At 39.6% G+C, this 14,698-nt stretch overlaps 2 protein-coding genes and 1 non-coding gene across 3 annotated transcripts; 2 read left to right on the top strand and 1 right to left on the bottom strand.

The window, feature by feature from the left end:
• The first annotated feature begins 3,524 nt into the window (after positions 1–3,524).
• Positions 3,525–3,631, top strand: LOC130510233 (small nucleolar RNA R71). The gene has a single exon (XR_008943914.1). It is a non-coding gene; the product is annotated as a small nucleolar RNA R71 (small nucleolar RNA).
• Positions 3,632–7,758: 4,127 nt separating this feature from the next.
• On the top strand, positions 7,759–10,049 carry LOC108848046 (protein TIC 55, chloroplastic). The gene is made up of 3 exons (XM_018621449.2): positions 7,759–8,275; positions 8,622–8,724; positions 8,812–10,049. The coding sequence occupies exons 1-3, from the start codon at positions 7,803–7,805 to the stop codon at positions 9,931–9,933; spliced, it is 1,698 nt and encodes a 565-aa protein (XP_018476951.1). The 5' UTR covers positions 7,759–7,802; the 3' UTR covers positions 9,934–10,049.
• Positions 10,050–10,293: 244 nt separating this feature from the next.
• Positions 10,294–13,745, bottom strand: LOC108845088 (uncharacterized). Its single transcript, XM_057006274.1, has 6 exons — positions 13,463–13,745; positions 13,321–13,400; positions 12,156–13,212; positions 11,619–11,930; positions 10,576–10,773; positions 10,294–10,478 (listed from the first exon to the last, which is right to left on the bottom strand). Exons 1-6 carry the CDS (start codon positions 13,743–13,745, stop codon positions 10,294–10,296), a joined length of 2,115 nt encoding a protein of 704 aa, XP_056862254.1.
• Between the last annotated feature and the right edge of the window lie 953 nt (positions 13,746–14,698).

Raw genomic sequence — 14,698 nt, 5'->3', positions numbered from 1 at the left:
CATCAGTTTGACATGGAAGATTTGGGACAGAAGGTTGCAAGTCATCAAAACAGATTTAGCAAAGATATATCCGAGATGGACAAGATCAGATGATGCCACAAGAAGCTTCACTGCTGCTAAGTCCAAAGATGAGGGAAATGTTTGCCCACCAGGCAAACAACAACCCCCACTGCACCCCATGAGTCACTCACCTACCACAGTCAAGCTAAATGACTATAACAAAGCGCTGAGTGGAGGCAACCCACGTTTTCTTTTATTTTCCTTTATTTTATTTATTTTTCATTTTGCTTTATTTTCGGATTTATTTTGCAGTTTTTATTTAGATCCAAGTAGAATGATGATTCCGTCGACCGACATTACCATTCATATCGCTCGACACCACACGACCATTACTAACGATCGACGTATACCACTACGAATCGATCGACACCTTGTCGATCAGGTTTATTCATTCTAACTTGTTATATTTATTAATTATGATTTATTTTATTTACTTCACCACCGGCTGTGTTACACTGGGACAGTGTAATTTAAGTCTGGGGGGAGTTTAAAATATGTGTTTTATTTTTTTTTATTCAAAATTGTTTTTCAAAATTATTTTTCACATAAGTATTAAATAGGAACATTGATATAGATTTATATTTGATTGTCTGACCACTCTTTAGCACCATTCTAGATTACTGATTGCAGATAGTACTAAAGATGCTAAAGTGGATCAACCTGTCATCTATATTCACTAGCTAAGATTGTTTGAAGGAACCAAAGCTGACCTTAACACTAATACTGACTTATTTGCTTGTCTTGGGCTTGGAAATCACTGGATCGGAATCCTCTTACAAGTCTGGAAGGTAAAAAAGTCTGTGTGTTTCTGGTTCCCTTCCTTCTCTCTCTTCAGCGTCTCAAGATCTAAGTTTATGTTATAAAAGATTGAAATGATTTCTTGAGAGGCAGAGGGGTAGGAGTGTCTCCTGCGACCCCAGTATTCTAAATCTCAAGGATGATCACACATTGTGGAAACGAGGGATAGGTTCAATACCAAACCCCATTGTTCGCTACACTTTGTCAAAAATGTATGAGTTACAATGCAAATGTAAATGAGATGGACTAGATGACCTATGTGGCATCGAAACCTGTTGAAATTGAAACTAATAAGAGATTCAGAGAAGAGAGATGAGGGGAGAAAGGGATCAGAGAAGACTACCTGTGTGTTCAGATACTTGTTTGAGTTGAATTCATGTGTCCTTTGATCGATACTCCTAAGGTAAAGCCTGCACTTTTATTTTATGTTAAGAAATGAGGTTAGTAGAGGGGAATGTCAGATGAGATTTGCTAAGTTGTTGACTAGATGAGTTTGGTTGCTAAGCTAGGATAAGGCATAATGAACTTCTGTGATTAGGATGTTTAGACATGAATTGCAAACCCATAGAGTGATGACTTCAATATTTGAATCTTTGAGTTCCTGCTGTTTTCAAAACTTTTCCAAAGACTACTGTTTTTGCTTGAGGACAAGCAAAGGAGTAAGTCTGGGGAAGTTGATATACCATGGATTTTACCCGTTTTTAACCATGGTATACTAGTATTTTATTATATATTTAATCTGTTTCTAGCCTGTTAGGTATGTTTTCAGGTTCAGGAGCATTTTGTGAGAAAGTGATGTTTTGGAGCATTTTGGAGTACAAGAGATGATATACCCGAGTTGACCATTCAAGACCAAGTCGGAAGTCAACATTGCGATTATAATCGATCGATACTCATCCAGAGTTGTCGATCGATGTAGCTGAGAAGATCCGCGTACTAGAGATTATAATCGATCGATACACATCCAGTGTTGTCGATCGATATCGAAGACGAAATGGGTTAGCCGACTACTTCACCAAGACTTCACCAAATTACGAGATTGCCCCTGACGAATTTTTAACCTAATGGAAATGCTTAAATATTCCTGCTAAGTGTTTTTGACGGCAACCTTCGAAAGAAGCAAGCTTTTGACAACCCTCAAGGGAAAAGCAGAGAGTGTGAGAGAGAGACTAGAGTTTTATTTGTCTTGAGAGATTGGAGAGATTTCTCATCTCCTTTTGTATTTCTACTTATTCTATCTATGCAATTCTTTCATCTATCTATTGTTATGAATTGCTTAGCTATGTCTGAGTAGTCTACTTGTTAGATCTAGGGTTTAAATAGGTTTGTGGGATTAGCCCCAAACTATAATTGCTAAGTTGTGATATTCATCAAATGGATTGCACCCTATGCTTGTTTTAGATTAGCTAACTAGAACATAGATCACTAGTATCTTTGATTATCTTGAATTATCCATTTGAACTTGCTTGTCTCCCGTTGAGAAGAGCGACAGCTCCTCCTTGAGACCTTGTGTTCATATTCGGCTCGCACCTAGGCAGATCTAGAAGCCGTCGATCGCTATCCTGACAGGTGAATCGATCGGCGCTGCGAAAGGTGTATCGCTCGATATCTCAAAAGGATATTGATCGACTCTTTTTCTGCGCCAACATTACGACAGTTGAGGCCAGAGATCTAGATTATTTAACCAGTGATACTTCACTTGAGTTAAGCGGCTGAGATCTATAGTATCATGCAAGCAACTTGTTAAAAAATTTATAGAGATTATAATCTACATTTCTGATTAGAAACCCTATGTCTAGCACTCTTTATCACATTTAAACAACCCATCATATTGTTAGTTAGAGCAACTACCTTGCTCATTTTAGGAATTGTTACTTTTATTTCCATCATATAAATCAACCTTGCCTAGGATTGATTAGTAGATTTCATTTAATTGGTTCCCTAGCTCCTCGTGATTCGATCCCTAAGTACTACAGCTGTACCTCTTATTTGAGAGAATAAGCTCTACTGGGTAATTTGAGCACTATCATGAAGCGAGTGGCAAGTTGTAGAAACTTGTTGTTGAGCTCATTGTAGCTTCCATCAATCTTGGAGTGAAGGTTCTTCAACTCATACCCAACATGCTTCTCACTTCTAGTCTGGGTTTCCAAGATCTGTTTTACTAGAGCATTTGTGATGCTTTCCTGAGGGGTAGAAGTAGAAGGACTAGCTTGTTGTTGAGAAGGTTGGTTGTTGTAGAGGGGCCTTTGCTGGTAGTTGTTTTGGTATTGAAAGTTTGGCTCTTTTCTATACCATGTGCCATTAGCATTAGTGAAGCACAACTCCTCTTGGCCTTCTAATTCATTAACCTCCTTGATCCCTACATGCTGTTTTTGTTTTTGTCTCCAACAGAGTTCAACTGCCCTTGCTTAGCCTTCTCTTTGATAAGCATGTCTAGCTTCTCTTGGAGAGACTTAATCTCCTTCCTTGTGTGCTGATCATCACTTCTGTTGGCTCTATCGTGCTCTCCACTGTAGATTGAGTCACTCTTCACCATGTTGTCAACCAGCTCCTCTGCATCCTCTTCCGTTCTGCCTAGGAAGAATCCATTGCTTGTTGTGTCTAATCTGGCTCTGTACACAGGTAGAACACCCCTGTAGAATGTACTCAGCAAGCTTTCCTTTGTGAATCTGTGGTGTGGGCACTGAGACCAATAGCCCTTGAACCTTTCCCATGCCTCACTAGAGCTCTCAAGGTTTTTCTGCTGGAAGGTAGAGATTTCATTCCTTATCTTGGTTGTCCTGTAGGCAGAGAAGAATTTCTCTAAGAATGCTCTCTTGCAATCATCCCAAGTAGTGATGGAGTCACTTGGAAGAGTCCTCTCCTATTGGTGTGCTTTATCTCCCAAGGAAAAAGGGAACAACTTGAGCTTGAAAGCATCTTCAGAAACACCATTGATCTTGGACAAGCTACAATACTTATCAAACTTGTCCAAGTGATCATATGGATCTTCAGCAGCAAGGTCATGATACTTGTTGTTCTCTATTGTGTTGAGCAGCCCTGATTTGTTCTCAAAGTTGTTGTTCTCCACAGCTGGTGCTCTGATTCCCAACCTATGACCATGAATGTATGGTTGATCATAGGCTCCAATGGTACGAGCTGGGCGTTGTGGGTGTTGTGGTTGGCGCTGTGGTCGAAGGTTGGTAGCTCCTTGACCATCTCCCTCTTGGTCAGCTCCCAAGGGGATCTCTCCAGCCTGATTCAGGTTCTGATGATGAGCCATCTCAAAACCCAATCTGTCTAAATGAGCATGTTGCTCTTCCTCTCTCCTCCTCCTTCTATTCTCTCGTTCCAAAGCTTTGATGTCTACAACTAGTGGAGTGAGGTTTGTAGTCCCTCTACTTCTCAAGTTCATACACCTGAAATGCAAAAAGAAGAAAAAGCAAAGCCAATATCACAATAAAATAAAAATGACTTAGTCTCAAGCAAGTGACTAAATCCCAATGTCAAAATCAACTTAGAACTTGGCAACGACGCCAATTTGATAATAGGACTTTTCAAGGGTCCCTAACCAAATTTTGTAGTGTAAAAGATTGTCGAACTAATCCTAAGTGATTCTAATGCACTAAGAATACAAGTTCATACTTAATCTAAGTGCAATCCAAAAGTGAGATGAGAATTAACTAAGCAATATTAAAATGCAAGTAAATAAGAAACTTTCTTTGATTATGAGATGGGGGAACTCATGGGAATATGGATTAGACCTTGGGTGATCAAGTTTTGAACTAAAGGTGGCAGTTTTCAATCAAACTAACATCCTTATGCCTACACACAACACTAAACAAGCTCTATGCCTAGATGAATGTTCATTTGCTAAAGCAACTCAAGCATCAAATTCCTTTGGTTGAATGTTACTAAAGCAATCATTAATATCAAGTCTACTAGCAATCTTAACACCTTTAACAACAAATTCCTTTGGCAAAGTGTGTTAAAAGCTTAGAAGAGTTGGTTCAGGCATTTCATCAAACAACTTCCGGAGATGAAATGCCTAAAGTTCAACTTTTGAAAGGCCAACTCAAAAGATGCATTAAGAATACTCTACTAGCAAGGAACAAGAGAGATATATACCTAAACACCTTAGATCTAGCTTGATCACCCTTAATCTCCCTAACCCATGAATCCTAAAGTGGACTACTCACTAATCACCATGATTCCTCTTAAACCCATGAGGGATTTAAGCTTAATCATGTAAAGAAAGATAGATAAGAACTTAAAATTACTCAAGAACACAAGAACAAAATGATGATTTGATTCAACTTTTCACCAAAAAGGTTTGTGTTTCGTAAGAGAAATTAAGATAAGTCTCAACTTTTGGGTTACAAGAGTATTTATATGGTCTTTGGAAAACCTAATGGTCTCCATATAAAAGTCTAAAATGCCCTTTTAAAACTACTCAAATCGACCAAGGAAAAGATGTGAGAGCGGCCTTGTGAACCTGCTGTGACAACCTGCTCTGGAACTCGGATGAACTACATCGGCTTCTCAGACCCGCTGCACTTACCCGCTCCAGCACTTGTTCGAGACATCTTCATACTGAGGGTGAGAGGGGCTTGGTGTAGTCGGTGTGTGGCCTCGCCCCGAGTCTCGTTGTGACCACAGCAGGTACGTGTTCCCGCTCCAGACAATCGCTCTGGTGTTTCACTTCAGTATGACTTCGGGTGGTGATGCAGACTTGATGATGTTCTTCGGCCAGCGGTCAGGCCTACTCGCTTTGCAGGTCGCTCCCAGACCCGTCACATGTACAGCGGCTACCACATCTAGCTGCACTAACCCGCTCTACGACTTCTATCTTCATGCGACCTGGACGATGATGTGTTGATGTGTTGATGTGCAGAGTGGGTTTGGCAAGTCGCTTCACATACTCGCTCTGATACTCGTCAGGTTCCCAGCGGCCATAGTAACCCGCTGCAAGGACCCGCTGTGTGCCTTGATCCATATGAGCTCGACCAGAACCCAATATACACTCATTCTTGACTTGAAATGGCTTCAAACACCTCCAAGAACTCCATAGGACACTCCAACACCTAATAAGGACAATGAATGCAATATGAACTCTAAAGATGCCTTATTCCTAATCTACATGCTCAAAATGTATAAAAAAATGAATGGCTAAAATCATGTAAATATGCAAGATATCACAGAGCTTATCAAAGATGAGATAAGGTCTTGAAAACTTGAGAACTTTAGAGAAACATTAGAGAGAGAAACTTAGAGAGAGGTTTTTTATGAAATTTTTGATGATATTTCACAAGGGGGTACCACATATTTATAGATGAGGATAAGATGACGCTTACCTCATTTCTTGTATCAATTCTAAATGAAACAATTAAAGTTGAACCATCTAGACACCTATATCCAGTTTAAGCAAAGAAACTAAACTATCAAGCAGACTCAAATCAAACATCAGACTGACTCAATTCACAAAGACGGATACATATTAGAACTAAACTATGTTTATTCAAAGTCCTAGGCCGTGTACGAGAAATTACGAGAATAGCCCTCACCTTAGAAATGAGGAGAAGTGGTATCTATGAACTCCAACTGCTCAAACAGACTCCAAATATGAAATGAGGACGAAAAATCAAGTCAGAACGCCCTTCGAACTGTCCAGAATGGGTTACCGGCGATTTGGTCTAAAGTCAACTCGTATGTAAAAGGTCAACCTGGTCAATGCTGACCCAAGCCGGTCAACCCTTGACCATATTGAAATCGATTTGACCAACCGGTTTTGCTAAACAGAAATCGATTTCAATCGGACCAATTGGTTTTTATTTAACCAGAATTAAATCAATTTTAACCACTGGTTTCAGCTAACTAATTTTGATTAATTTAAACCAGAAATTAATTTTATAATTAACCGGTTAACTTAACCAAACCATAATTGATTCAACCTAGCCGGTTGACCGAGTCGTGGTATGACTCGCCGAGTCAACTCGGCCGGGTTGTCGAGTCAACGGCGAATCACCGGCAGCGAAAAGGACTGCGACAGCTTACCGGAATCAATGACGGCGATGGACAACGGCGGCGTGCGGCGGCGCATGAGGTCCACGCGTGGAACGTGTGGCGGAGGACAGCACACGCACTGTATGGCGCAGGGAAGAAGCCGCGCGTGACGGCGCGTCTGGGCGGATCTCCTGCTGATCTTCCTGCTCCGGACCCGTCTCGGTAAGGGAAACACAGTGGTGGTCTTAAAATCATGAAACTCCAAATGGTTTAGGAGTTATGATCGATTTAGTGAACAATTGTTGATAATCAAATCGGAAAGGATGGCTTCATGGTTACCTTTGGCTGGGTTCGATGGTGAACTGGTCGATCTCGACTCTGGACGTGGTGACGTCGGCGGTACAATTTCAGGCGGAGACAATGGCTCTATCTCTGTAAAGTTTTAACACTTGGAGTTTCTGGAAAATAAAATAATTGAAAATAATGGTTTATATAGATGACTCACCAACAAGCTTCTGTAATCCTAACGAGCTTTGACGGGCCAAAGAGTTTAGGTTATTATAGAAAATATTAATGTTGGGGGCATAGACAGGTATGGAAACAAAAAAAATTTATGAGTAAGGGCATTATATATTAGGCTTTTAAGTTACACTAATTTTTTATTTTTATTGGGTTTATTGCCCCCATGTTGTTTAGTGTGGCTCCGCCACTGGGTTTACTCACCTCTAATCGCCTGAAAAAATGATGAAGCATAGGAAAAGAAACAATCTCAATTACATTTAATGCTTCTGGATCCCTGATAGCTTTTTAGGGTCCACGTTTACATTTTCGGACGTAACGTTCTCAAAACGGTCCTTTTTATTTTCACTTTGGCCTTTTTCATTATTAAAACTCAAAACGACATCGTTAACTCAAGGTGTCTATGTGGTTGAGCGAGGTCCAAAGGCTGAACAAGCAACCTCATGATGATCTTATTTAGCATTGGAAACCCTTTGTATTATTATGTGAAAGATTCCTCCGCCATGGCTGCTCCTTTTCTAAGCTCCCCTCTTCAACTCACATCCACTTCTCCGATTCTCTTCACTAAAGTGCCTCCCACAAACCAAATCCAATTCAACCAGAGAACAACAACAACAACATGCACATCCTCCAACAGACTCCGTCTCCTCCTCCGCCGTTCCGCTGCGGCTGGTACCGCCGTGACGGATCAGACAGAAGGAGGAGAGGATGTTCTGCTAAATCCCACGCCTGAAGAGGAGAAGCGTGAGGAGGTGGTGGTGGCTTACGATTGGACAGAGGAGTGGTATCCTCTGTACCTCACCAGAGACGTTCCCGACGATGCGCCGCTTGGTCTCACTGTCTTCGATCGCCAGATTGTGTTGTACAGAGACGGCGAGGGAACGCTTCGCTGTTACGAAGATCGGTGTCCACATCGGTGAGCGAGAACCACTCATTTTTATATGCAAAAAATCTCATCTACTTAGATTTTCTTACTTCTTTGAATATTACTACTGTTTAGAAACGGCTGAATCAGGACACGTTACTCGATTTAGTTCGGTTCGGTCGGGGATTTCAAATTAAACCAAATTTTATAGATTATTCTATTTAAATATATTTTCTTTTTCTATATAATTGGTTAAATATTAAATTATTTAACGAATGCCTATTAGTTACACAACAGTTATTTGGTTATATAAATTTGTAGATCGTTCAGGTTAATATGCCCACATATATTGCTTGAATCACAATTTTGCTTTATATGTGTGAGTGTTGTCTTATAGGTTAGCTAAGTTGTCTGAAGGACAACTGATTGATGGGAGGTTGGAATGTTTGTACCATGGTTGGCAATTTGAAGGAGATGGCAAATGCGTCAAGATACCTCAGGTTTTTCTGTTCACTGATCTTTTTTAAGAGCTGAATAAAAGATTAAGATTCTTTATTCACTTACTCGATTTTTTTTTTTGTTAACAGCTTCCTGCGAGTGCCAAGATTCCAAAGGTTGCTTGTGTGAAGACCTACGAGGTGAAGGATTCACAGGGAGTTGTGTGGGTTTGGATATCGACGAAGACGCCTCCAGACCCGGAAAAACTTCCTTGGTTTGAGAATTTCGCTAGACCTGGTTTCTATGACATCTCGGGTGTTCACGAGCTACCTTACGATCATTCCATCCTTCTAGAGAATCTTATGGATCCGGCTCATGTCCCTATCTCTCATGACAGAACTGACTTCACTGCTAAAAGAGAAGATGCGCAGCCGCTTGTCTTTGAGGTCACGGAGAGAACTAACCGTGGTTTCGCGGGGACTTGGGGACGGGAGAAAGAAGGCGGTAAAGGGAGTAATTTACTCCGGTTCAGTGCTCCATGTGTTCTGCAGAACAACCGGGAGTTTGAGGGAAAGGACGGGGTGAAGAACTACTTTTCAGGGCTGTTCCTTTGTAGACCTACAGGACAAGGGAAGTCTATGCTTATAGTTAGGTTCGGTGTCACGAAAAGATCGCCTTTGGTTCAGGTGTTACCTCTATGGTTCTGGCATCAGAATGCATGCAAGGTCTTTGAACAGGACATGGGGTTTTTATCGTCACAAAACGAGGTTTTGATGAAGGAGAAAGTACCAACAAAGGAGTTGTATCTTAACCTGAAGTCATCAGACACGTGGGTTGCTGAATATAGAAAGTGGATGGACAAAGTTGGTCATGGGATGCCTTACCATTTCGGGCATAGGACAATCTCTCTCCCTAAGGTCCCTCCTGTGGTGGAACACGCCCCTGCGGGACTCATTGCAGGTCTCTCGGCTTCTTATCCTGCAAAAGGTGGAGTAGGTACTATGCAGGCTCCCAATTTGGCTAACCGCTACTTCAGACATGTGATCCATTGTAGAAGCTGCAGCAAAGTGATCAAATCTTTTGAACTCTGGAAAAATATCCTCTTTGGCACAGCCGTGGCCTTGACGGCTTTGGCCATTCTGGTGGTTAGTAGGCAGTGGAAGGCTGTACTGTTAGGTTCAGCTGCGTTGTGCTCAGCTTCAGCTTATGCTTGCTTAAGAGCTATACAAATGAACACCAATAACTTCATTAGAACACACAGAAGACTATGAAAATGTGTACCGGCATGGCATGTCTCTTCTTCCTACCAATTTGTATTTCTGTAAAATACTATTTTGCTTGTAATCATGAAGTTTATATGTTGCAAAAACTTGAGCCATTTCTTCTCTTTCTCTTGAGCTGCTAATTTACAAGCCAGTGCTTTTCTGACTTCTTCCAATCTTCTTGTCGCTGAATCTGAATTCTTTTGATCATTCCTGTTCCTGTAATCCTGTTCACCATCTCTCCTATGTTTCTTTGCTTGTATATGCTACTAGAGCTTTCATGTGTCTACTGGACCAATATTCTCTCTCATGGTTGGTGTTGATGAGGCTAAACAAGTCTGGCTTCTATTCCTCTTCATGTTTTGCTGCTCAAACAGCTTTGACAAACTTCTTCTCACGTTTCCTTTTGCCAACTCTGCTCCTTTTCTTCTTCTTTTTCTGTTTCTCAAATTTATCTTTTCCGTTCTTGATATGTTCAAGAGCGTGATCCATCGACAGCTTTGGTAGAACTACTTTTACCAAGATCCGTTGGCCAGAGGCGCCAAGTCCCATCCCTTCACACGGTAACCCATACTTGCCACATCTGATGTGATTTTCTCACTTAGCAAATATAGCTATTTCAGTTTGGACGCCTCTCCGTTGATTGGTTACTTTCTAAAACGCATATGCCTTGAGGAGACTCTTCATCATAATCACTCGAAACAGATTCATCAGAGCTTGAAGCACTACTGGCTTCTTTTTCTTCCTCCCCCTCTTCATCATTATCAGTCATCTCAATGTGCTCTGACAATGCCATAGCATCAGATCCTGGCTTTGCTGAGATTCCATCTTCTCTGAAAACAACTCTGCCTGCTTATGGGGTCAGAACTAGAACTAACACTGGCTGAGCTGAAGATTCTTTACAATCTCGTAAACAAAACAAACTATTTTACCCTGGAAACAGAAAATTTATCAAAAAAAAAAGGTCTGCCTGCTTCTTTCTTATCATCCCATGATTTAATTTAGCCATCCTCTTATATGTTGGAACTCGTTTTTGAAAAATGGTGTGGACCATTTTTTGGTCGGTTTTCGATGGAAACGTTTACTGGAAAGAAAATAAAAGCCGGATTTTGGGCAAGATAAAATTGTAACCGAGAAATTACCTAGAATGACTCAAATTATTCCAAAAATTACTAGAATGACTCATATTAAATTATAATTACTAGACTAAAATCTAAAACATGCAAATTTACTTAAAACCCCATCATTCACTTGATTAACCTATATTGTCATTAAAATATAATTTAAAATAATAAAAATGAAATACTAGAAAAAAGAGTTTACCGGGTCTTTTTTTTTTTGAATGTGTTAAATTTTATTCATCAAAAAAGCCTTATTACATCAAGTGTTTACTGTTTTACTTTTGCAACAAGAAGAAGAAAAAGCAAACCAAAAACAAACATCAAACCCTTCAAACAAGCTACTACAAACACCAACTTTCCCTTTCAAATTTGACCAAAGCTATGTGATTCTCCTCCTTAAAACCCCATTAGAGAAAACCCATTGGGACAAAACTCTAATGGAGAAAAAGAGCAAAACATCACACAGCAAAGGAATAGAATTCTACTACTTCATCCACAACTTCAAACACTTCCAACTTCAAAGGACCTACACTCTGGTACCAAACCAAAAAGAAAGAACATCCGCCATTTTACCACTCTTCTCCATTCTAACCAAGCTAAGCTTATTCCTTATCATCTTGTCAACAAGCTTTAACAAAATCACAATGGCCGTAAGCTTCTCTCCATGCTTCACCCTATTTCTTTCTCTCCATATCGCATAAACAGCAGCTTGGAATGAGTAACGAACACAGAAGGTGCTCTTCCTGCCCCTTGAGTTATCTGTTAACAGAGCAATAATAGTGGCCCAGTCCTTAGAGAAATCACTACGAAGAATACCCAGAGTGAGAGATTCCCAAAGCTGAGCAGAGTAGGTACAGTCAAAAAAGAGATGGTTCCTGGTTTCGACTGCATTTTTACAAAGCACACACACAGTATCAGCTCCCAGACACCATTTGGAGACTCTGTCCATAGTAGCAAGCCGATTTAATAACGCAAGCCAAGTTATAAAAGTAAACTTTGGCGTTGCTTTAGAAAACCAAACTCCTTTTGCCCAACCACATTGACTGGATTCTTCTCTAATTAAACTCCAAGTATCATGAGTTGAAAACTTCTCCTTGAAACCCGAATTACCTTTCCACATATCAACATCCTCTGTACTATCAATCAGCTTCAGCTTTATCAATCTCAACTCAGCTTCAATCTCATTAATCACAGTACTTCTATGTTTCCTTCTCCGTCTTAAACACATGATAGCTTCCTCCAAAGTAGCTTCTTTCCTCACTCCCATATCAATAAAGCCTCTATCTCCCAAAATGTCAAACAACGTCCCCTTACTTAACCACTTATCAAACCAGAAAGATGTGTGACGCCCATTCCCCACTTCCTTATGATAAAACATCTTAGCAACTTCTCTCATCTTCAAAATCTTCCTCCACATCCAGAACCCCACATGGCTTTTAAAGTTTACCTCCCAAAAATTCTTTTTCTTGAGTAAGTAAACCTTTATCCATTTCCCCCAAAGTGAACAACCAGATAACAACCTCCATATGAGCTTCAAACCATAAACCTTATTCACCTCTTTTAATCTTCTTATCCCCAACCCACCTTCACTTTTCGGCTTACTGAGATCAATCCAGGCTACTTTCGCTCGAGTAGATCCGAGAGCAGGGCCAGACCAAAGAAACGAAGAACAGAGTTGTTCTATTTCCTTAATACACTTGCTCGGAAGCCTAAAAGCCCCAGCCCAGAAGTTAACTATACTCATTATAACTGCAGTGATTAATTGCAGGCGACCAGCATAAGTGAGAAACCGGCAAGTCCAAGAACTGATATTACGTCTCACATTTTCCACCAGAAGAACATAATCTTGCTTGCACATCACTTTAGTCATCAAAGGCAAACCTAAGTAGCGAACAAGGAGTTTACCTTCAGCAAATGGGAAATTTCTCAAGATACTGCTTCTTTCAACATCAGTCACTCCCGCCATGAAGAGGGTCGACTTTTCGATGCTAATGTTCAGACCAGACCACTTTGCAAAATCTCCAAATACTGTTAATGCTCCTTCAATCGACTTTTTGGTGCCTTCTACAAAGACCATTAGGTCATCTGCGAAGCATAGATGAGTTAGGGACAAAGCTTTGCATTTAGGATGTAAGTTGAACCTGTTCTCCCTCATAACTTTGTCAATCTGAAGAGACAATACGTTCATGCAAAGAACAAAAAGATAGGGAGAGAGAGAGCAGCCCTGTCTCAGCCCCCTTGAACTTTGAAAGTACTCTGCTAGCTCACCATTAACCTGAACTGAAAAAGAAGGAGTAGAGATGCAGAGTTTTATCCAGTGAATGAACTTCCCAGGAACCCCATAGCCTCTAGAATCTGAAGCACAAAAACCCATTGCACAGAGTCAAACGCTTTGGATATGTCAATCTTCATCACACACCTTGGCGAGACAGTGTCTTTATGGTAGTCTTTGACTAACTCCGAGGCAAGAAGCACATTTTCCATTAGGAGTCTGCCTTTGATAAACGCTGACTGGTTTTCAGTAATCACTCTAGGGAGAATCTGTTTCAGCCTATTCGCAAGAATCTTCGACACCACCTTGTAGAGGACATTGCAACAAGCAATAAGCCTAAAATCTTTCATCTCCATCGAATCCACTTTCTTTGGAACCAGCGCAAGAATCGTCGAATTCACACCCTTTGGGATATTTAACTCTGTCATGAAAACAAATCTGACGTTTCTAAGAAAGTCTGCCACCACTTTAACGATAAATTTATTTTTTAAACAGATTTTATAAACAGATTTATTACTCGACAGATTTATTTTTTTTGAAAATAAATCTGCCAACGATTAAATATCAAGGGCACTTTGATAATATATTTTTTTTGTTATAAGTTATAACTGTGGGTAAGGTCAATTTCGTCCAGAAAAATATTCTAATAATTTTTGGAAAATGTGAGTCATTGTAGTAATAATACAATAAATTTGTGTCATTTTAGTAAACTTCCCTAAATATTATGAAATAATCTATGTTTGTCAAAATCAGAGTTGTAAGAAATAGAAGTCCAAAATGAATGTATAAAAAATTATATTTGGTTATATATATAATTTAACTAATATTTCATTTTGGATATCTTCTTATATATTAATTAAGAAGTCATTTTAGTGATTTTGACTTAGTGTCATTCATAGAAAAACTCTCCAATTAATTATTTTAATTTGATGGTTTGATAGGTTTTTATTTTGATTTATTTAATTTAGTTTTAAAAGAAACTAAATCAAGAACAACCTCACATTAATAGGCAAACAAATCATACTTAACAATATTGGTTTTCGCAAATATATATTTAAGGAAATTGTGCCATTAATAATTGGTTTTCCTATATTTTAATTTTTCCAATTATATATAATTATCACTGTAGCTTTCGGTAAGTTATCTTCCTATATATTAATTGAGAAGTCACTTTAGTGATTTTGTCTTATGTTTCATTCATGAAAAAACTCTTCAATTACTTTTTTTAATTTGATTGGTTGATAGGTTTTTTTAACTCTGCATAATTATGCTATTACAAACTATGAGAATATTACAGACGATTTTACAGCCGACAATTATACCCGTCACTGACTGCATCACCTCACCTAAAACCACCCTATCGGATCCATGCTTGACGGTA

This window comes from Raphanus sativus, chromosome 3 (assembly GCF_000801105.2).
Source record: "Raphanus sativus cultivar WK10039 chromosome 3, ASM80110v3, whole genome shotgun sequence".
Taxonomy (NCBI): Eukaryota; Viridiplantae; Streptophyta; class Magnoliopsida; order Brassicales; family Brassicaceae; genus Raphanus; species Raphanus sativus.
This window is presented reverse-complemented; position numbering and strand designations above follow the sequence as displayed.

Coding starts and splice junctions, on each gene's coding strand:
- LOC108848046 (XM_018621449.2), top strand. CDS start 7,803: ATGATGATCTTATTTAGCATTGGAAACCCTTTGTATTATTATGTGAAA. Junction 8,276..8,621: donor GAAGATCGGTGTCCACATCG/GTGAGCGAGAAC, acceptor GTTGTCTTATAG/GTTAGCTAAGTTGTCTGAAG. Junction 8,725..8,811: donor AATGCGTCAAGATACCTCAG/GTTTTTCTGTTC, acceptor TTTTGTTAACAG/CTTCCTGCGAGTGCCAAGAT.
- LOC108845088 (XM_057006274.1), bottom strand. CDS start 13,745: ATGACAGAGTTAAATATCCCAAAGGGTGTGAATTCGACGATTCTTGCG. Junction 10,774..11,618: donor GGTTAGAATGGAGAAGAGTG/GTAAAATGGCGG, acceptor CCCCATAAGCAG/GCAGAGTTGTTTTCAGAGAA. Junction 10,479..10,575: donor AGGCATATGCGTTTTAGAAA/GTAACCAATCAA, acceptor TACCGTGTGAAG/GGATGGGACTTGGCGCCTCT.